Genomic DNA, 23,792 nt, shown 5'->3' on the forward strand with positions numbered 1-23,792 from the left:
GTAGTAGTTGTGGTATAGTAGTAGTAATAGTAGTAGCTTGCAGCAGTAGTAGTTGTATTAGCTGTAGCGTCAATAGTACAAACCAACAGGGCTCAGCGAGAACAACAGTATACTATTTAAAAAAAAAAAATGATGGAGAGGAGGAGGAGGAGGAGGAATGAAGCGAAGCAGAGAGGACAAACGGAAAAAAAACAAGGGGTTAGTCCTATCAGTTGCTTAAGGTTACGGTTTCCGTTGTCACCAGCGGCCGCGTTAGAGGGATGAGCTTGACATTAGATTTAGCTCTGTTAAATTTCTCGAAAAACAATTCTTGGATTAAATTCACGAGGAAGAGAAATTTGATGTTCTGAAAGTACGCGTGTGTGTGTGTGTGTGTGTGTGTGTGTGTGCTTCCTGTCACATCCTACCTAATCTGGGTGTAATATTTGTTCATGTATTATTATTATTATTATTATTATTATTATTATTAATAGTAGTAGTAGTAGTAGTAATAGTAGTAGTAGTATATTTATAGGAAAATATTAGCATGAAACGATTGCCGCATGAATAAGCAGGACCGGTTTTGGTTTACAGGTCACGGATATAACGAGAACCATCTCGATTTGGCTCATGGTCTGTACCAGCATACAAATATTTACTCTTCTACATAACGCCTTTACCAATGTTCAAGATCATTCCCGTGACTCACGTAACTAATGGCACAGCACAGCAATGGGCCCAACGCATAATACAGCTTGGGGTCCCGTGAAGACAGGACCGGTGCTGCGATCAGGCAAATGTTACACAGAATTGGCAGGGAAAGTTTGGCTGTTGCTGTTGCTGTTATCACTGGTGTGTGTCGTGTGTGTAGGGCCGGAGGGACGACCGACGACCAGACAATGCTCCAAACAAAGCAGAAATTACGACCAGGCATAACAGAGCAACGCCCAGCCCACTCACCAGCCCTGCAGGACCTCATCTCCTGCATCACGAGCACGGAGGAGGAAAGAAGCACACTAGTTTAACTAGACTAGTGTGCTCACTTTATTACCCCTTGAGTGTCACACGGACAACATGCACTGCCTTGGTCCCTTACAAGACCCCAATAAAACCTCCTCCCCTTTCTTGGAGCGTGGAAACCAACTTGTTAAATGGAAAAGTCGCTGGGTTGTCGTGTCCCAGAGTCGGCACAGTGTGAACGGGCCTTTACGCTCCCTTCCCTTCAATAAACAACTTAATAAAACTCCGATTAATGACGGGTTCTAAAGAGTAAAAATAAATAAAAAGTATTCCTGCTTCATACATTCAGGTAAAATTCTTAAAAGTGCTTCGTTCTTGTACAACGTAAAAGGCCGATGGTTAAGGGATTTCGAATCTAGCCGCTAAACATTTCTATTCTGCCATAGGATTTCCCCGAGGACGACCTGCTGAGGAAACGCTAACGAGTGAGTAACCAGGAGAGTCAGTAACAAGATGAGTAACCACGGATCCTGTAAGCAACCTAACTGAGCTACACACACACACACACACACACACACACACACACACACACACACACATTTATAAACCGTCAAATTTCTCATTCTCGTGAAATGTATCCTTGAATTGTTGAAAAATACATACATGAAGAATCATATGGTAAATAGTAGTGGGAAAAATAAACATTCGTTGCTATATTTACTTCTACTACTACTACTACTACTACTACTACTACTACTACTACTACTACTACTACTCTCTCTCTCTCTCTCTCTCTCTCTCTCTCTCTCTCTCTCTCTCTATATATATATATATATATATATATATATATATATATATATATATATATATAAAACTATCTGTCTATCTATCTTCATTTCTCTATCCATCTATCTATCCATCCATCCATCTGTCAGTCTCTTTCCTTCAATTTATTTATAGTCACATAGATTGCGTCAACACGAACACATTATAACAATATTTCTCTTGAATTTACTAGAAGATTACAGTATGTGCGTCTTCTCGTCTTTCCGGAAAGCGCTGCTCCCCCAAGTCCAAGCACCTGTAACGACGCTGCTGGCGGGCGCAAGACGGATGTATACATAAGGTCACCGGCAACGCACAGCACCAGTCCGCCGCAGCCTGTCATTGAGCACCGAACAGCGAGGACGTGTGTGAACGATAAGAGAGGTATGTAACGCTTCCAACTATCTTATAAGACACGGTGGACTTTTCGGTGACTAGAAGACGCATGTAGTGGAATGTTTATGGACGCTTCGGTGATAGACGACATAGGCTACAGCGGAGTTTTATGAACGTCGGTGATAGCAGACAGATACAAGCAGATTACAAAATTAATCGACACCAGAAAAGAAAGCGGGCAAGAGTTGAGTCCTCAGCCATTCGATCTTTTCATTTATCCTTCACTTTCTTACTTTATATTTTCTTTCGTCATTCCGTTCTGTTTATTTATTATATTTTCCTCTTTTTGTTTTGTAATTTCATTCTTCCTTTCTTGCTCTTCTCATTCTGCTCTTTCTCATTTTCTTTTCTCAATCCTGCTCTTGATTTTTTTTCTTTCAGTTTTCGCTCTCGTGTTTTTTTTTCCATTGTATTTCGTTCTTTCTCTCACAGTTCGTTCTGTCTCATTAATTTTGTTCTCTTATATTTTTTATTCCTTCTCACCTATACTTGAACTTTTTCTTTCCTTTTTTTTCTTTTTTTTCTCTTTTTTTCCTTTCACTTCCCCTTTCTATATATATTTCTCTATCTTTCTTTCCTTCTTTCCTCTCATTTCTCTCTCTCTCTCTCTCTCTCTCTCTCTCTCTCTCTCTCTCTCTCTCTGTGTGTGTGTGTGTGTGTGTGTGTGTGTGTGTGTGTGTGCTTCCATTAATGTCTTTGTTTGAGAAACCTGTCTTATTATACATACATAAACATATCGTCATTTTTGTATTGTTATTACCGTATTATTATTATTATTATTATTATTATTATTATTATTATTATTATTATTATGATTAGGCTAATATAAGTAGTAGTGGTAGTAGTTGTAGTTGTTGTTCTTGTTGTAATAGTAGTAGTAGTAGTAGTAGTAGTAGTAGTAGTAGTAGTAGTAGTAGTAGTTTTAATAGTAGTAGGCCTAGTAGTAGTGGTTCACCATAGTAGTAGCAGTTGTTGAAATAGTAGTAGTAGTAGTAGTAGTGGTATTATTATTTATTTTTTCTTGTTCTTCCTTGCTCTAGTCCCGTCCTCATCAGTGTGTCCTGCCTCCACAGCCTGGCCCCGACGCGCTGCAGCAAGATGTGGTCACGGGTTTCCCTGCTGGCGCTGATCCTGCAGGCGGCGGATGCTTTCAGTAGTAAGTGGCCCGTGGAATTTTTGATGTTACCCATCCTATTATTATTATTATTATTATTATTATTATTATTATTATTACTACTATCATGATCAGCATCGTCACTGTTGTTCATTTTTTCCATGCTCTTAAGTTACACACAAATGCGCACTTTTATTTTCTTTTAATAGCTATATATGTTAACAAGTACTTTTTTTTTTATAATTATGTTAGTGTCAAGATTTATTCATTATTTATAGGACACGTTTCCATATCTCTGACCTATAAGATTGTGTTCAGCGCGCACGCGCACACACACACACACACACACACACACTTGACACCCTTCCTGTCCCTGAGCCTCCATCATCCACTCCCCTTAATCTTTCTTCGCCCGTTCCCCTCGTCCACCGCAGGCTCAATGACTTATGTAGTGGCAATAAGCTACGATGTCACGCGCATGTATAATGTATGCCTTCCCCAACCCCACCTCTTAAAAGAAAGGATTGAATTGAGCTTTAGGATTATTATGGCCACTCTCTACTTTCACTGTGGTAAGTGGAAAAATGAAATAAGTATAGAACATTTGCAGGAGCAGACTGGAGTACACTAAAATCAAATAAAGGTGGGAAATATTAAGAAAGGCCTTTGTCCTGCAGTGAATTAGCAATAGCTAGAGATGATAATGATGATGATGATTTGATTCCATACCTTAGTTAATTTTTCAGAGTATATTTTTTTTCCCTTGTGTAAGTAGGCTACTAAGGACACGCACACATTGACGAACGTACTCCTAACTCCTGTCACTCAGCACAGTCTTGTCTCTGTCACTCAGCCACAGTTTTGGCTCTGTCACTCAGCACACAGTCTTGTCTCTGTCACTCAGCCACAGTTTTGGCTCTGTCACTCAGCACACAGTCTTGGCTCTGTCACTCAGCCACAGTCTTGGCTCTGTCACTCAGCACACAGTCTTGCCTCTGTCACTCAGCACACAGTCTTGGCTCTGTCACTCAGCACACAGTCTTGCCTCTGTCACTCAGCACACAGTCTTGGCTCTGTCACTCAGCACACAGTCTTGCCTCTGTCACTCAGTACACAGTCTTGTCTCTGTCACTCAGCACACAGTCTTGTCTCTGTCACTCAGCACACAGTCTTGTCTCTGTCACTCAGCACACAGTCTTGTCTCTGTCACTCAGCACACAGTCTTGTCTCTGTCACTCATCCACAGTCTTGCCTCTGTCACTCAGGACACAGTCTTGTCTCTGTCACTCAGCACACAGTCTTGTCTCTGTCACTCAGCACAGTCTTGTCTCTGTCACTCAGCACACAGTCTTGCTTCAGTCACTCAACACACAGTCTTGTCTCTGTCACTCAACACACAGTCTTGTCTCTGTCACTCAACACACAGTCTTGTCTCTGTCACTCAACACACAGTCTTGTCTCTGTCACTCAGCACACAGTCTTGCTTCAGTCACTCAACACACAGTCTTGTCTCTGTCACTCAGTACACAGTCTTGCTTCAGTCACTCAGCACACAGTCTTGTCTCTGTCACTCAGTACACAGTCTTGCTTCAGTCACTCAACACACAGTCTTGTCTCTGTCACTCAGTACACAGTCTTGCTTCAGTCACTCAGTACACAGTCTTGCTTCAGTCACTCAACACACAGTCTTGTCTCTGTCACTCAACACACAGTCTTGTCTCTGTCACTCAACACACAGTCTTGTCTCTGTCACTCAACACACAGTCTTGTCTCTGTCACTCAACACACAGTCTTGTCTCTGTCACTCAACACACAGTCTTGCTTCAGTCACTCAACACACAGTCTTGTCTCTGTCACTCAACACACAGTCTTGTCTCTGTCACTCAACACACAGTCTTGCTTCAGTCACTCAACACACAGTCTTGTCTCTGTCACTCAACACACAGTCTTGTCTCTGTCACTCAGTACACAGTCTTGCTTCAGTCACTCAGTACACAGTCTTGCTTCAGTCACTCAACACACAGTCTTGTCTCTGTCACTCAGTACACAGTCTTGCTTCAGTCACTCAACACACAGTCTTGTCTCTGTCACTCAGTACACAGTCTTGCTTCAGTCACTCAACGCACAGTCTTGTCTCTGTCACTCAGTACACAGTCTTGCTTCAGTCACTCAGCACACAGTCTTGTCTCTGTCACTCAGCACACAGTCTTGTCTCTGTCACTCAGCACACAGTCTTGCTTCAGTCACTCAACACACAGTCTTGCCTCTGTCACTCAGCACACAGTCTTGCTTCAGTCACTCAACACACAGTCTTGTCTCTGTCACTCACCACACAGTCTTGCTTCAGTCACTCAGCAGATCAATTTTGCTTCAGGAACTGACTGCCCGCAGCCATGCATCCCGATCGACAAGTGTCCGGATTTAATCAAGTTAATTCAGACGAACATCAGAGCTGTGCAGGAAGCAACGTGTGGCTTCCAGGGCCAAATGCCGCTGGTGAGTACCTACACTTACCCCAAGGATTCGAGAGTATAAGGTCCATTTTATCAAACTCTTCGAAGGCTTAGTGACCTTAGTACATCTGTTTCAAAAAGCTCTCGCAGAAGTTGTTGGGGTATGCATGGGTGTTTTCATGAGCCTGGCAGTAGTTTGACAAGGCATCCGTGCTGTGAGCGGGACAAACATTCATGACAACCCGACGTAACTCATCTCTGGCCTTGAAAAGCGTAAATAACAAGAGCCACAAACGTTTGTTAATACGAGTGTAACCCTTTAGACTGCTTGACCACCCCCAAATATTGGTCACTTTTTGAACTGTAGAATAGAGAATGAGCAAAACTTATATATATAAACTGGATTGAACAGTAAAATTAATGTTGGACTTTTCATATTAGTACTTCATGTTGATTTCTTAAATAAGATTGATTTCTTGTCTGCACCCAGACATGGCATTCATATATTTATTGGCATATGTGTGTGCGTATTAACCTAGTTGTTTTTACCAAGCTGTTATTAAGCTACAGGAAGAAAGTTACATTTGCATAGGGTCCGGCCCCCAGATCTCAGTATTTTTCAAGTTCAGTTATGAATTCATGATTATTTTTGTCTTGAATTATCTCCATTTCGAGGTATATAATTCCAATTTTCATTTCATCTATGGGTAAAGCTACATTTTTTTATATATATCTCAGGCACCTTGTTCTCTTAGATTTCTCTCCATCTCTAGTATATTGCTATAGTATCCCATAAGTAGTTCATCCTTGTCGATCATGTCCATTTCCTTTGTTGCCCCGGACACTGCAATCAGATCATCTCTATCCCTTCTCTCCTCCAATGTTGGCAAACCCAATCTTTCCAATATTTCCTCATATGTCATGTCTCAAGCTTGGCACCATTTTTGTTTTCCTCTGAAATTTCCATATTTTCCTAATATTTTTATTTCTGTGAGGAGACCACACCGCCGCTACATACTCCCATCTTGGTCAAATTACGGACATGATCAGCTTCTTTATCATATCATCATCCATGTGGTGGAACGCCTCTCTAGTGCTTTTATGTTTCTCGCGTTTGTGTGTGTGTGTGTGTGTGTGTAATTTATCATAGTCTGACCACACAACACACCTATCGAGTCCATCCTGGCGGTGCCCTTTTCGGGGCTTTCCCTTTTGCGGCGATGCCAAGTGTACAAGCAGCAATTATTGTCTTATTGTTAGATTAACGTGAAATGAAACTTCATAATAGTGCACTTATATAAATTTATAATGAGGATGTATAGGGGGCTTTGAATATTGTTCTAGTGGAATGATGACAATGACTTTGTATAAATACCCAAAAATGTGGTAGCTGTGTTTTGCAGTGCTGCCGTTTTTTGAGGCTGGGTCATGGGTACATTGACCGCTTTAATCCGCAGGTAAACGAGAGGTCAGTTCTCATGATAACACGACACACACACACACACACACACACACACACACACACACACACACACAGAGAGAGAGAGAGAGAGAGAGAGAGAGAGAGAGAGAGAGAGAGAGAGAGAGAGAATACTCTTCATTTGTATGGTTTGAATCATTCTTTTGTCGATTTATGTATTTATATATATATGCATGTATCTGTGTCTGTGTGTGTGTGTGTGTGTGTGTGTGTGTGTGTGTGTGTGTGAAGGGAGAGGAGAAAAAAAACATGTAACAAGGAAGGAATTCATGTCTGAATGAGGAGGAGGAGGAAGTAATGAGGAAAAGGGTGGGAGAAACAGAAAGATTAAAGGAGAGAGAGAGAGAGAGAGAGAGAGAGAGAGAGAGAGAGAGAGAGAGAGAGAGAGAGAGAGAGAGAGAGAGAGAGAGAGAGAGAGAGAGAGAGAGAATAATCTTATTTTGTATGGTTTGAATCACTTTTGTCTATTTATGTATTTATGTATGTATGTATGCATGTATCTGTGTGTGTGTGTGTGTGTGTGTGTGTGTGTGTGTGTGTGTGTGTGTGTGTGTGTGTGTGTGTGTAAGTGTGTGAAGGGAGAGGAGAAAAAAACATGTAACAAGAAAGGAATGCATGTCTGAATGAGGAGAATGAGGAAGTAATGAGGAAAAGGGTGGGAGAAACAGAAAAATTAAAGGAGAGAGAGAGAGAGAGAGAGAGAGAGAGAGAGAGAGAGAGAGAGAGAGAGAGAGAGAGAGAGAGAGAGAGGTGGGGTGGGGCCGTAGGGAGAGAGAGGGAAAGGGAGAAAGGACAAAATTTCCCACTTCCGTACTAAGCCTTTAATTGCTGGTAGTAGACTTGGCATCGCCGCAAAAGGGAAAACCCCGTCTCGGGGCACCGCCAGGATGGACTCGATAGTTTGGGGATACTATAGTTGGCTACCATCCCAAAATGATCATGGAGCTCACAAAATTAATGGCTGACTGTGTATGGCTCTAAGGCAGCTGTCACATGCATGTGCTTACATCCACACACACACAGGAGGTGGGACACAACCCTTGACTGTGTGTGTGTGGGGGGGGGGGGGGGGTATTTACCTAGTTGTGATATACGGGAAAGGAACTATGCTCGTACTGTCTCTATATTTTCGTACTATTATTTGACTTGGCCTCGAATTCACGAATCGTCTTCGCATGGACCACATCCTTTTCCAGCCATTACAGGCTTCCACTATATATACTTTCTGAGAAGTTGTTCTTCTTAATATTTCTTCTATGGGCATCCTTTTTCATTTTCTTTCGATGGCCTCTTGAGTCTCTTGTATCCTCTTTTTCCATCCCATTCAGCACCGTATACTACACTGCAATCACATCTCCTTCCTCTGTTTCAATGTCGGTAAATTCAATAATCTCATCTCTCTTCGTATGTTAAGTCTCTTAGTCCTGGAACCAACTTTGTTTCCACCCTCTGAATCCTCTCTTTCTTTATATTCAACTTTGTGTGTGTGTGTGTGTGTGTGTGTGTGTGTGTGTGTGTGTGTGTGTGTGTGTTCATACCAATTTGTAGTTTTGAATGAAATATTCTTTCCTCTCAACCAATGTTTCCTCCCGAAGGTTTGCTGTCCTGCCCCTTCAAATGAGCCTTTGGTATCAAGCTCCACCACCACTAGCAAGCCTCCCGTCCCCAACCCGCTGCTACCGAAGAGCTGTGGCCAGTCCCACAACGACGACAGGATCCACGGGGGAAATGAGACGCGCATCGGCGCCTTCCCGTGGATGGCGGCCCTCGGCTTCAAGAGTAAGTGACGCTGTTGTCAGGTCACTGTGTTGAAGGGGGTTGCGACGATTACGTACTACTACTACTACTACTACTACTACTACTACTACTACTACTACTACTACTACTACACTATATACTACTACTGCTACTACTACTACTACTTCTACTACTACTACACTACTACTATATACTACTACTACCACATTTATTAGGTGGTTAACTGAAGTATACGCCCCCGTGGTCTAATGGTCAGCGTGCCTAGCTTCTACTCCACGGGCCCGGGTTCGAATCCCGGCCCGGACAGTCGGCGTGCAGCTCACCCAGCTGTTCATCCTTCCTCTCGGGCTGGTCGATAAATGGGTACCTGGGGAAACCTGGGGAAGGTAAACTGTGATAACCCGGATGTCACACTGGCCCTGTGTCCCGGGGTAATGGGCTCCCTCCCACCACAGGCTCAAGGGCCAATTCGACGGAGATGAGCACCGAGGCCACGCGCTGCTACAGCGTATGCCCCCAACTTTACTTAATTGAAGTGCCTAACTGTAAATCTGCATGGCTGGGTTTCAATCTTGGCCTGAGTAGTTGACACACACTGTACAGCCCAATCAACTGTTTAGCATTCCTCTCGGGATGGTCAGTAAATGGGCACCTGGGAAAACCTGGGGAAAGTAAACTGTGGTAACACAGATGTTGCACTGGCCCTGTGTCGGTTTAATAGGTTCTCAAAACATCTATAGCCTTACCCACTACTGGCTCAAGGGCCAATGGTACAGAGATGAGCACAGTGGCCACACGCACCTTATAGTATATGCTCCCGACTTCACCCATACTTAATCATTCCTTACATGGTACACATGGTATGATTGGCTTGGGATAAGGATGACTATTACAAAAGTATACACTATAATAAATAATACATTTGGGACTCCTACAGAGAAATATATCTCAAGTAGTTTCACAAAACTTTTTTTTTTTTTTACTTAAAACTGGCTCTGTTTTTTATGTTTTTTATTTATTTCCTTCTCTCCCCTTAGACAGATTCACCAATAAGCCTGACTTCCTGTGCGGGGGCTCCGTGATCAACGAGCGATACATCCTCACCGCGGCCCACTGCTTCGGAAAAGTCCTGTGAGTAATGTGAACCTGTGTCAGGCAAGCCTTCATGCCCTCGCCAATCATAGGGTACAGGGCATGTCAGGGTTGCTAAGTCATAAGTCCCACTCCACTCAGTTTTTGTATCATGAAGAAGAATACTCTAAGAAAAGGGGACTTTCCAAGCTGCCACCATGTTGGGGGCAGCCCTGTACTCACGGTCCTTCTGTCTGGAGCTTGTGGCGTGACTCCGCACAGAGGGACCGGTAAGCACTGTGCTGCCCCGCACACAAAAGCAGCCTTGAAAGTCCCTCACTGAACAGAGACAGGGAAGGTAAATGTTGTCAAGATAAAGATTGACATGCACGCTTTGTTTGGACCATAGTTGATTTTATTGATCAGCTGAGTTTTGAGCAGCAGATTTCCTTTTGTTTGTGACTCCTTCCACCTGTACTATCTGTGTACTTCATTGATTTGATCATTTAGTCATTACTTTATATTATTCATTGGTTTATACATTCATCTCATCGCGTATCCTCCATTCAGGGAGGTCGTCCGACTAGGAGAATGGGATACGTCAACTGATGAGGATTGTGAGATAAGCAAGAAAGGAAACAAGTTCTGCGCCCCGGAGCCACCGCAGGACTTTGACTTTGAGGAGATCATTGAACACCCAGATTACGGCAAACGTGGTGTTGTATCTGATGACATCGCTCTCATCAGACTTGCAAGGCCCATCAAATTCAATGGTGAGTAAAGTTTAGTTGTCAGTGGTGGGGGCAATGTAGCGCAGGGACCACCGAGATGGAAACAGTAATATATTACTCTATGGCAGCGGTTCCCAAACTTTTCAGGCCACGCACCACCTCCCAGGCTGTGACCGAGTCAACGCACCCCCGCCAAGATTCGAGCAGTACTAAGGTTCCGTCGATTTCCTCAAATTTTGCCCATTTTTTACGAATTTTGTGCTCGCAAAGTATGAGGCTCTGAGCGATGGCGATCAAAACTGAACGAAAATGTACCCGTGGGGTGGATGAATGTGCTCAGAGTCTGGGTAAGTTTCAGACAAAGAAAAGACAACTCCGCTGAAGCGTACAGCATACGTTAGTTTTAAAACTGTCAGTTAATGATGTGTTTGAAATTTTAATGAGACATAAAATCCACCATTACATTATTATCACTGCTCTATGGCATCCAAACCTGTGCATGTACTCTATCCACAAATTCAGTGTTATTTGTGATATCTTTAACCCCACCATATCTGGGATTGAGCACAAAAGCAGTGGTGATGCAGGTGTCAGTGTTAAGAAGCTCCAGACCATCACAATGGAAACAAAAGTGGAGCAAAGTGAAAAGATTTTGGACTTGCGCAAATTGACTACTGAACAACAGCTTTGAACCGAACCTGTTTGTAAATAAGGGAGACTTTGAATGGCTTGTTAAATAGTGCATAATATAAGTACAAGAAGATACATTAAACATATATTTGTAGAGATTTACATATAATAATGATTTACAGTAGATTGAGGTAGTGGTTAGTTTGCCCAACTACGGATCCATGGGTCGTAGCTCCATCTCAGTCTCACCCAGCCCTTCATCTTACTTATCTAATTGGTTCCCTGGAGAAACCAAGGGAAAGTAGCCTGGTGCCCTGTGTTTTGGAGTACCCGCCATTGGCACAAGGGCTAAGGTGAGGTGACAGAGATGTGCACCTAGGCAATGCACAGCTATGTCCCCAAATTTTCCTTTACATAGGAAGTAATATCCTTGGAGCATGGGTGAGAGGAACAGAGAGACACTAGAACCCATGGAACATTTAAGCAGTGTTCGCTATTAGGATGTAGTACACCAAATTCCTTATCATACTTTTATAGGGGAGGTAAAATTGGGAGCATACACTGTGGCTGTGCATGCCTTTAACCTCAGTAAGTGTTAATCAAAGGAAGCATAACATGAGTCACTCATCAAAGGTCATTGAGTTGAGGCAAGGACACGAGACAGTGCACATTAACTCAATCCAGTGCAACACGACACACTCAGTGCGTCTCAGCATGACATTGTTTGTCCAATCATCGTATTTAGTACTGAGTATGCATAAACCCTAAGAAATGAAACATGGAAATGAAAACTGAAAGAACAGGAGGGACTGGATAAAGGCAAAGTGCAAATCCATTTTATTAATTTATTTATTTTTCATGTGTCGGGTGATTATCATTTCACCACCCTTTTTCTCAGGATGGTAGCAAAGACATTAGTTGTAGCACAAATTTCATGGAGTCGTGCCTGCAGATGAAGTCGATCAGCACTGAGGGAACACTTCACACTATTCCTGCAGAGTGGATCCAGCCCGTGTGTCTGCCGGACCGTGACATGGATGTGCCTGCAGCCCTGGGCGAGAAGTGGGCCATCATTACGGGCTGGGGCTTCACCGAGAATGGGACCACCAGTGACCGACTCCTGCAAGTGTCACTGCCGCTTGTGGATATGGCACGCTGCAACCAGACCTACCAAGGGAAACTGGTTGGCAAACAGGTAAGAAAGGGAGTTGCCTTATTAAACTGTTGAAGGATAGAATTACGGCAATGTTTGCCAGCTCTTTATGTCTGAGAAATTTTACTATTTTCTCAGAACTGAGCACCACAAAAGAAAACATACATTCCACAAACTGCAAATCGCATATCTACCTCAAGATTTGCAATCTCAACCTAAAGCATTCCATTATACTATGTTGTCCTATGTTCCAAGACAGAGGTGAAACATAATATCAACAGTTCCGTGAGGCACGGGGGGATGTCGTTGAGTTGCACTACTCTCTATATAGTTGATTTATATAAAACATTAATTTTCTACTTGAGTAATCGATTATGAAATTAATTTCAATGACACTGATAATCAAAATCTTCGATTCCAATATTATCGATTCTTGCCCAGCCCTGCCCCTACTGCACATGCCACCATCTGAGAGTTTGCAGACAGGTTTCACATTTGCAGAAGTGGTTCTGAAGGTGAAAATCTAAAAAAAAATTGATTTGTCACAAATGTAAACCGCAAACTAAAACCGTGCTTCTGCAATTGGGAAACTTGCACTTTGTGGATTGATGTTCGGAAGTGCCAGCTCTGTGTTATCATTACTATTGTCATTATTATTACTGTTATTGTTTTGTTTTCTTCTTCTTCTTCTTCTTCTTCTTCTTCTTCTTATTATTATTATTATTATTATTATTATTATTATTATTATTATTATTATTATTATTATTATTATTATTATTATTATTATTATTATCATTGTTATTATTGTTGTTATCATTATTATTATTATTTTAATTTTTTTATCATTATTATTATTATTATTATTTTTATTATTATTATTGTTATCATAACAATCCACTTGCTCTCATACTTCAGATATGGATTAAAAGAATCATTACCTCTCAAAAACTCAGCAGATGAGCATTCACATCAGATTTCCGTTTGAAAGTATAAAAATCTGCCCGTAATGGGTCAACAACTGTGCCATTTTTATGTTATGTCGGGCTCTGTGATTGAAGCAGCATATGCATTCATTAATAGGGTTTCCTCTGATGGAGTGGTTAGTGTTAATCATTCTGTTGCTTCATGGTCGTTGCAGCTGTGCTTTGGAGGGACTAAAGGCCAAGACTCCTGCGGGGGTGACTCTGGGGGTCCCCTGGTGATGTCTGAGCTCAGTGCTCCGCCTTACACGCAAATCGGGGTCGTGTCCTTCGGCCCCACTAGCTGTGGGAAGAAGGACGTGCCCGGAGTGTACGCGTCTGTGTCCAGCTACAGGGACTGGATTGACGAGAACATGAGGCCATAACGTGGGAGGAAGGTAACGCAGCGTGTAGTGCTGACCGTAGCTGAGTCCGTAGTGTAGTCTAGAGAGGTTCCCGGAGTGATTGTCGTAACTTTTAGTGTAGGAATTAATGAGACCATATTTAGGAGGTAAAGGGACAGCATCAGTTGTATATTCCTTTCAGTGTGTATGTGTGTGTGTGTGTGTGTGTGTATGTGAGAGATATTGTCCATTGCATCTTTGTGAGTTCAGACTATCTTGTGGCTCTGTACAAGTAAAGGAACAAGAAATAAAAAAGGTTAACCTGAAAAGGTTAAGTAGGGTTACACCTACCAGTGGGCTGCCCATCTGTGGAGGTGTTAGAAGGTGCTGCTTGAATGGGCATGGTGTGGTTAGGTGCTCTGAAGCACTTTTGTCATCTGTATGAGTGACTTACAGCCTTCATAAGGCGATGTAAACCTGCTACGGTTGACAGCGTGTGTGTTTTAACCAGTGATGGGCACTGCTAACAGAAAAGTTAGCTTCGCTAACCAGTAATTCACTAACTACTAAGTTAGCCTTGCTTATGCTAACTGATAAACTGATAAAGAAATCAGTGGAAGCTAATGCTAACCGCTAACCACTAACTTTTTCCTAAGAGTTGGAAATGAAAGATGCATTACCCTAACATACCAAAGAGTTTCCCAAATAATTGTCCAATTACCTTGCTTTAAGGCATAATTTACCCAAAAGTGAAAGCCCTGGAATTATTGTGCCAAGCTAGTTGGTCAGCTAACTGTTTCCAAAGTTAGCGAAAACGATAATCAGCTAACAAAAAAGTTAGCTTCGCTAATTAGCGGTTAGCAGATTAGCAGAACCGTGCCCACTACTGGTTTTAATGCCTCATTTGACGTATGGCTCTGTGTGTGGATGTTAGGCATCTCAGTCTGCAGGCCATCTTTGTAAGTGCATGAAGTTCTGTCATGTTGTATTTGCACTGTGTAGTGCAGCGGTTCCCAAAGTGTGGTGCGCGCACCCCTGGGGGTGCATGAGCTGATTACTAGCGGTGCGTAAGGAAAAAAATAATATAATGGCGGATTTTGTTTCATTAAAATTTCAAACATTGTTTTAAAACTAACGTATGCTGTACGCTTCAGCGGAGTTGTCTGTTCTTTATTTTAAACTTACCCACACTCTGAGCACATTCATCCACCCCACAGGCACATTTTCGTTCAGTTTTGATAGCCATCGCTCAGAGCCTCATACCTTGCGAGCACAAAATTCGTAAAAAAGGGGCAAAATATCAGGAAATCGACGGGACCTTAGTACTGCTCGAATCTTAGCAGGGGTGCGTGGACTCGGTCACAGCCTGGGAGGTGGTGCGTGGCCTGAAAAGTTTGGGAACCGCTGCTGTAGTGTGTGTTGAGTGAGGCACAGCAGCAAGCACGTACAGCCGGGAGCAGCGATGGCTGTGGAAGGCTGTGCCGCCACTCAGCTCAGGCAGGTCCTGCGCCAGGACGCAGGGACTTACAATGTGATATTTACTTATGCTTGAGTTTGATGTTAGGCAACATTGCTTTGTTTTTATATCAATGTGTTAATTTATATATTTACTATTTTTATTCCATCCTTCAGAACAATTCTGTTCATCATTGATATATGTATTTGTGGAAACATTCATTGTTATGCTTAAATCAAAATTCCAGCTCTTTGCATGACATTACAGTACTTGCCAACATCATATATTCCAAAGAAAGTAGAAATTATGGATATTTTTTGTTTTTATATGAAAACCTATATATATATATATATATATATATATATATATATATATATATATATATATATATATATATATATATATATATATATATATATATATATATATATATATATATATATATATATATATATATATATATATATATATATATATATATATATATATATATATATATATATATATATATATATATATATATTAATCCTTCTCGTATCCGAATCACCATTATTCGACCCTCGCCGTTATCCGAACTGGCTTCTGGTAAGTTAATCTACCATCTTAAATATATATATATATATATATATATATATATATGCACATACATACCTAAATAGGCTCACGTGTACACACTGCGGCTTCGTACTTCGCGGATCGTTCTGACAACATACAATTAATTAAACGAAAATAAATAAATAAAAAGTGTAACTACTGACCCGCAAAGGAGGGAGTGAGTGCAGCGGAAGTTTAAACAAATGCACACACACACACACACACACACACACACACACACACACACACACACATGCACATACATGACTTAATAGGCTCACGTGTACACACTGCCCTAGCTTCTGGAAAATGAAAGAAATTAAAAAATGTTGATTAAAACGTTTATGAATGTCTCTAGCTGCTAGATATGAAATATGCTAGATTCTAGCATATTGCATTTTGGCAGCAAGGGGAGAAGGGGTCAAGTTAAGTTAGGTTAAATTTTAAAAAATCATTTTGTTATTGTTTAGCACGATATTTACACTCATTACACATCACTACACCTGTAATGTTCTGCATATTTGAGTTGGATGTGAAATTTTACAAAAGGTGGCTTTAAGGCAGAGTGATGGCTTGTCCACACTTTAGTTACTGCAGTGTTTTCCGCCGCTTACCCTCTGCCCCCTGCCGCCCTGGTCCAGGTCCTGGCAACATTGTGAGGCGAGAAGGCTGCACAACGCGCTGGAGATTCCGATACAAGAGGGCACAGAGCAGCCAAAGCTTGCACCCCCCACCTTTCTCAGGCTCACTGCAAGTATGTCCTGACCCGAAAGTGACCAGAGTATAATATAACACCATGAAAAAAAAAACAGCAGTAAAGTCCCCGCAGCACTAGATGACTCTGAGCGAGACCTGCCTGGAAAACTTATGGCAGCCTTGACCAAGCCCTTGAGGAAGGCGAAGCCCTTGAGACTTCAGAGGTCTCCTGGGCCAAGACGAAGGTACTATACAACAAGTGTTTGGAGGGGTGCTAAATGAAACAGTACAGTGTTCATGCGTGTGGCGAGGACAGTGAGATCTCGGAATATTTTACATACCGTACCTTGGTAGCGTAGTTCAGAACAACGGTGAGTCTCGCCAGGTAGTCTTACGACGGATTGGCTTGGCCCACGGTGTTATGGACTCGCTCAACACGAGTATATGGCGTTGTCGATACCTGTGCAGGACAAAGATCCGAATTTTCAAGTCCCTTGTCCTCCCCGTCTTACTCTATGGCTGTGAGACATGGACACTCAATGGTGACTTGGAGAGGCGGAGTGATGCCTTTGGTAATAAATGTCTACGCAGAATCATGGGATATCGCGCGAATGTCTGTGTCAAACCGGCGACTACTCCGTGAGACTGATTCGACTTATTTTACCTGCATAGGCCATCAACGCCAACTCCGGCTATACGGGCACGTGGCACGCTACCCAGAAGCTGATCCTGCTCATCGGGTTGCAAATCTGAGTGGAGGAGGACAAGGGGACGCCCACGGATTTCGTGGCTTGAGCAAGTCAATAGATCTTGCCAGGAGGTACTCAGGATGGGATTGGGGCCTGCATGGAGACTCGCGCGGAGGGAACCCCGGACTAGGCGTCGTAGGGTGGGTGAGGCGACGCACCCCCCGGCGAATGCCCCCATTGACTGATTAATTGATTACTCAGATTGCTGCATATATGGTACTTTATGACATCATACTGAGGATGTAGGAACGGCACAAGATGCCAAAAATGAATAAAAAAACAGGCAAAGTACTGAACAGACTCGGGATAACTCCACTGTCCTGCCGCCTGTCGTGTGTGAAGGCCAGCTACATATTTCACTTCTCGGCTGTCATATTCTTGAACATTTTGGCCCCCAAGCACACACATTTAACAAGGCTTTCGTAGTTGTGGGTATTTCCAAGGGTAGTTTTATGGCCCCGGTGGTAGTTTGACCTTTCTGTACCTTGAACATGAAAAAAAACACTCATTACAGCCTGATTAATTTTTTTTTTCGGACTTTGGAAATAGTTGATGGGAGAGGAGAAAGTGTTTGAGAATACCCACCAAAGTTTCCAGACCCCGCAGGTCATCTGTTTGAAAAGCCTCGTAGAAGTTGCTTGGCTTTTCATGGGTTGTTTTGTGATCTTAGGGCCAATTCGACAGTCCAACAGAGTCATTGTAAGCGCTCAAACCAAACTATAATCTCCACAATGATCCGTTTTTTCTTCGCAATACCAGATACTAAAGAGAATTCCCGTGTGGTTTGCTAAAATTTAATCCTATTTATATCAATCGCAAACACAATACAAGGAATTTTCGTAGTATTTTGTTTGTTTGGTTGGGGAGCTTACGAGCTTGCTGTACTGGACTGTAAAACTGGCCCTTAATGATAGTTTAACACGACTTATACACCCTGAACTGGAAAACCGCCCATAAAAACAATGTTAATCTTCTCTGTGGCCTTGGAAAATAGTCGTAATGGGAGTCCGATACGTTTAAGACTATGGACTAATATGTGCATGGCGCTCACTCTTGGACGTTAGGTTGGAATAGGTTAGTCCAGAGTAAATAAGGGTGATACTGAGAGCTTTGTTTTAGAATCCTAGTGAGAGTATTTTCCAGAAAATCATATGGTTAGTTTCGGAGCTACAACCGAACGTCTTGACTCGGTGACCACGTGCCCGTAGGGAGATGTGGATCATTAGTTTGAGCGCCTGCAAATACTCTTTATATATCTCTGATAAGGGGCCTTGACCGAGTGACTTTGAAGGCCGGCTGGCTGTTGTTAGATAAGTTAGCCTGGCCATAGACGACATTGAACACTCGGTCAGGGCCCCTTTTCAGAGAGCTATAGATAGTATTGTAGGCGCTCAAACTAAGGCTTTTTCTTCATTATAGGACCAGCAGTTTTTCAACATGGCTCCTGATACTAAGGAGATTTCCTGTTTAGTATCCTCAAATTCCTTACATGAGCACCAAATACTACAGTACAACACACTTTCGTAGTATTTTGGGTTTGGTTCAGAAGCTTATGAACCCGTTGTGTCGAGCTGTGGCCTATAAATATGACTCGGTGGTTCCACTTCAATGGTCAAAAAGAACTCCCACACTACACGCAGCCAAGGATTTTTTTATTTTTTATTTCCACGGCCGTGACACACCCGCATGTCGTACGCTACAATTTTTCAAAGCGAGTATGGCCACATCTCGCAGCAAGTGCTCATTATCGTGGATCTCTTGGTAGTTGGTACTGCCAGGACCTCACATACCACACACCCCATGCCCCTTGCTCAAGGGAGGACAGTAACCACTCCTAATCAACGGAAAGAATCCGGCCTGAGCGGGGCTCGAACCGCCGCCTGTTTGGCCGTGAAGCCTTACAGAGCAGCACTCTAACTGTGTGTGTGTGTAAATATGCAGAGTCTGAGCTACATATGTGTGTGCGTGTGTGTGTGTGTGTACACACACACACACACACAGAGAGAGAGAGAGAGAGAGAGAGAGAGAGAGAGAGATTGGCGGGAGCGAGGGAGAGTAGAAGGGCGGAGAGCGGAGGGCAGGTGTGAGTCAGGTCAAGTGTCGTGGTGGGACTGATGGGGTTGCCTGCTCGGTCATCTTTTTTTTTCTATACCCTGTGCTACGTCACTGGGTCTCGGGGAGGAGCCTCGGGAGGATGCGCGGAATGGGACGTATTTTGAGCCGACCGTGGGTTGACCTCCCTTTATTTAGACCTTGGTTACACACACACACACACACACACACACACACACATTTTCTCTCTCTCTCTCTCTCTCTCTCTCTCTCTCTCTCTCTCTCTCTCTCTCTCTCTCTCTCTCTCTCTCTCTCTCTCTCTCTCTCTCTCTCTCTCTCTCTCATATCCTGTCAGGAGTCGTTATCCATTCGCCAAGTAATCGAGCAGCATTCGTTTAGCAATTGGGCACTACTCTTTGTCGTTTTGTTGCCGGGCACTAGTCGGGTAGGAATCGTTTTCTGAAAAAAACGGTTAAATTCAAATCTCAAGATCGATCATCGTCGATCGTTCGGATTCCACGCAGCTGTCGGGCAGGCATTGTTATGGTTGTGCAGCTTCCGTCCAGCATTCGGGTAATACTCTTGCAGCATCGTACCAAAAATAATCCACACCCCTGCGACGGGCTAAAGTGCACCAATTTCCAACAATACCAGAACGAACCAGGATCGCGGCGCTGTCGTCCCAAGATCGCTGATGTGTGAATAGGATTTAAGGCTGAAAGAAACGAAGCCTGATTTCTCGCTGAATTAGTCGAGGGCCTTACAACTCCAACCATCAATACCAGAACACCAATATCGCTCCATGTAGGAAGAAATGGCTCCATCCTAGTGGGAGGAGCCTGTGAATATTTTCACTTGACATAGAATATGGCTTATTTATCACGGTTTCTCGCGGAACCGCAAGCGTCCTCTTGTGGAACCCAAGACCAATTAATTAAGAAAGGTCTCCTCATCCCCGCCCATTCGCTCGCCTCAGAGCACGTGGACAGAGGATAAGGACTGACGTCACAGGGAAGTGGGCGCGAAGGGTCAAGGGCAGATGACCCGCCACATGTGACAGAAACAGAACTTCCTTGTGACGTCAGCAGCACCCCGCTCAAAACTGTACACGTGATCAGATTTCCCTGGGGTAGGCTGGTGGGAAGACCTCTTAATCTCTCGGCCTTGGTGGAACCCTTGGGTTCCGGGGAACCCCGGTTGAGGATGTCCTAAATGCAAGAACCTGTAACGACGTTGCTGGCGGACGCAAGACAGATGTAACATAAGGTCACCGGTAGCCACAGTCTGAGTCCGCCGCAGCCTGCCAGTGTGCACCAGCCATCGATGACGTGTGTGACGATAAGAGAGGTACGTAACACACCCGACGATCTTATAAGACACACGGTAGACTTTTATGTATTTTTCGGTGACTAGAAGACGCATGTAGTGGACTGTTTGTGGACGCTTCGGTGATATAAGACATACAGCGGAATATTATGAACGTCGGTGATAGCAGACATAGCGTGAACTTTCCTGGACTGTTTAGTGATAGATGCGAGCAGATGACTCTAAATTAAATAATAATAATAATAATAATAATAATAATAAACGGTTTATTTCATGAAGTACCAGGCAGCCCTAGAGCTGAAAATATACATCAATGGAAGATGAAATGAAATGAATGAGACAAATGAACAAAGTAGTATGATCGAAAATAAAAAGGAAAATAGAAATAACAATAATAGCAGTAATCATAGTAAAGATAATAATAATAATCATAATAATCACGATAATAATAATGATAATAATAATAGTAATCATAATAATAATAATAATAATAATAATAATAATCATAATAATAATCATAATAACAACAACAATAAGTCCTAATGAAAAATATTTACAAAACATACAAATTGTGCTGCTCTTAATTTGCATTGTTGATATATTTGACCATCACGGGCACTGCGCTGTTCTTATAGCGGTCAGTCCGTGCCCGTATCGGGGCAATAATGTTGTGGTGTCGCACTGAGTGCTGAGGGCGGTTCACTGCGGGTGGGAGGATGTGTCTGTGTCTGGGCTGGTTGAGAAGCTTGGTTGCGAACCGGTGTAGTAGGGTCTCGTGACGGTGCTATAGGCTGGTGAGATGGAGGGAGTCGAGGGCGTCCTGATAGCTGGTGTAGTGAGGGCCCAGGATGATTTTGCAGGCTCGCTTCTGGACGCGTTCAAGTTGGCGGCGCTGCGTGATGTTGATGGAGGAAGACCACGCTGGGGACGCGTATGTCAGTTTGGGGAGGATGAACGAGGAGTACACGCTCGCCAGCGCACACTCAGGCCCCAGCGTTTTGAGTCTCCTCAGCAGGTACAGTTTATAGGTGGCAGATCTGGTGAGCTGGGAGACGTGCTCCTTCCATGTGAGCTTGTTGTCCAGGGTGACTCCAAGTAGTTTTTGATGTAACTACCCGGAGGGGTGTCGTTGATGGACACCACAGGGGGGCAACAGGGGCAGAGGAGGTGTTGATGTGTAGGAGTGTAGTTTGGTGTCGTTGATGGTGACCATGTTTTGTGTTGTCCATGTGTGTTGTGTAGTGTTTCCTGGAGGTGGGAATAATCTGGGTTGCTGTTGTTGTGTTACTCCCACTGTGGTGTCGTCGTACTTCCAGCGGTGTGGGTCAGGGCGTCATTAATTAGTATATGAGGCACAAGGGCCCATTTTGGACCCCTGAGGTACCCGCAAGTAAGGTGTAGAGGAGGGGCACTCCTGAAATCTCACCACCTGTTTACGCTGGTGCAGGAAATCAGCCAGCCAGGAGACCAGGTTAGGGTGAAGCCCTAGGTTTATTGCTTTGTTGATGACTGTGGTATGGTGAACTAGGTCAAAAGCCTTTCGGAAATCAATAAAAGCGAGAGAAACTGATGTTTTGCGTTTTTCAAGATTTCTGTAGGCAAAGTCCAGGAGATTAATTAGGCAGTGTGTGGTGGAGGTTGACTTGATATTGCCGTACTGTTGTGGGTCTATGAGGGGAGCAAGATGAGTGTAAGTCCACTTGAAAATGAAGGCTTCACACAGGAGGCTGGGAATGGGGGTGATAGAAATAGGCCTCAAGTCACTCAGTGATTGAGGGGTGGTGGTCTTGGGAATCGGAGTGACATATGCTGTTTTCCAGTCAGCAGGACACTGACACTGACGCATGCAATGGAGTCAGATAGAGTGGACTTTCGTGGATGTCATGATGCCCCTTAACTTTACCTTTTCACTGTTAGATGGAAGCTGAGGACTTTTACTGGACTGTTCGCCAATACAAGACGCATGCAGTGAACTCTTATGTGGACTCCGATGTTCAGTAATGTCAGACACGCTGCCTATAGGAGGACCTCAGAGGTTGTCTTGATCCTATGAAAGTCTTGTAGATCATGGCCAATACTTAGAACAATTTTAATCGTCGGTTTTGAGTTTCCCCTCTCATACAACGCGTCAGTATGAGAGTACACCATACCATAGAGCGGGCAAGAGTTGAGTTTGAAATCTACACTCTCTAGAAAGGCGAAGGTTGCGAGGAGACTTGATCGATGTCTATAAATGGATGAAGGGCTTTAATAAAGGGGATGTCAATAAGATTTTGGTAGTAAAAGAGCCAGGTAGGACGCGTGGCAATGGTTTTAAGTTAGATAAATTCAGATTCAACAAAGACATAGGCAAGAATTGGTTCACCAATAGAGTAGTGGACGAATGGAACAGGCTTGGGAGCCATGTTGTGGGTGCCAATACCATAGATACATTCAAGAAGAGGTTAGATAAAGCCATGGATGGTGAGGTAAGGTGGGATTGAGTGTACAGGAGCTGCCTAGTATAGGCCAATCGGCCTCTTGCAGACTCCTTACGTTCTTATGTTCTTATAATTATAATAAATACGTTACCTGAACCACTTTCTCTTTATATTTTCTTTCCTCATTTCGTTCTGTTTATTTATTATATTTTTTCTCTTTTCTGTATTTTCATTCTTCCTTTCTTGCTCTTCTCATTCTGTTATTTCTCACTCTTTTCTTCGGCTTTCTCTTCAGTTTTCAGTTTCTCGTTTTTTTTTTACTGTATTTTTTTCTTTCATCTTTCGTTCTGTCTCATTCGTTCTTTTTTTTCGTTCCTTCCCTCCTAAAGGGCTGCTAAACGCTTTCTTTCCTTTTTTCCCTCTTTTCTTTTCACACCTTTTCTCTTTTTCTATCACTTCCCCTTTCTTTATATTTATCTTTCTTTTTTCTTTCCCCTTATTTCTTTCTATCTTCCTTTTATCTTCCTCTCTCTCTCTCTCTCTCTCTCTCTCTCTCTCTCTCTCTCTCTCTCTCTCTCCAACTATCTATCTATCTATCTGTGTGTGTGTGTGTGTGTGTGTGTGTGTGTGTGTGTGTTTCCGTTTA

General features: G+C 43.1%; 2 protein-coding genes across 4 annotated transcripts in view; both read left to right on the forward strand.

The window, feature by feature from the left end:
• The first annotated feature begins 1,993 nt into the window (after positions 1-1,993).
• Positions 1,994-19,734, forward strand: LOC126982952 (phenoloxidase-activating factor 1-like). 3 transcript variants are annotated; one of them, XM_050835293.1, is made up of 9 exons: positions 2,066-2,148; positions 3,234-3,316; positions 5,649-5,770; positions 8,803-8,986; positions 10,003-10,096; positions 10,607-10,809; positions 12,396-12,592; positions 13,689-13,907; positions 16,545-19,734. In XM_050835293.1, the coding sequence occupies exons 2-8, from the start codon at positions 3,259-3,261 to the stop codon at positions 13,893-13,895; spliced, it is 1,065 nt and encodes a 354-aa protein (XP_050691250.1). In that variant the 5' UTR covers positions 2,066-2,148; positions 3,234-3,258; the 3' UTR covers positions 13,896-13,907; positions 16,545-19,734. The 3 variants fall into 3 exon arrangements, with proteins under 3 accessions (XP_050691248.1, XP_050691250.1, XP_050691247.1); XM_050835291.1 differs by lacking the exon at positions 16,545-19,734 and having other exon boundaries at positions 1,994-2,148; positions 3,201-3,316; positions 13,689-15,622; XM_050835290.1 differs by lacking the exon at positions 16,545-19,734 and having other exon boundaries at positions 13,689-15,622.
• A 151-nt stretch (positions 19,735-19,885) lies between these two features.
• Positions 19,886-23,792, forward strand: part of LOC126982953 (CLIP domain-containing serine protease B9-like) — a 7,705-nt gene continuing 3,798 nt past the window's right edge. The window contains exon 1 of the mRNA XM_050835294.1: positions 19,886-20,747. The gene's annotated coding sequence lies outside the window, so the exon portion shown is untranslated. The remainder of the gene's footprint in view (positions 20,748-23,792) is intronic.

Source organism: Eriocheir sinensis, chromosome 52 (assembly GCF_024679095.1).
Source record: "Eriocheir sinensis breed Jianghai 21 chromosome 52, ASM2467909v1, whole genome shotgun sequence".
Lineage (NCBI taxonomy): Eukaryota > Metazoa > Arthropoda > Malacostraca > Decapoda > Varunidae > Eriocheir > Eriocheir sinensis.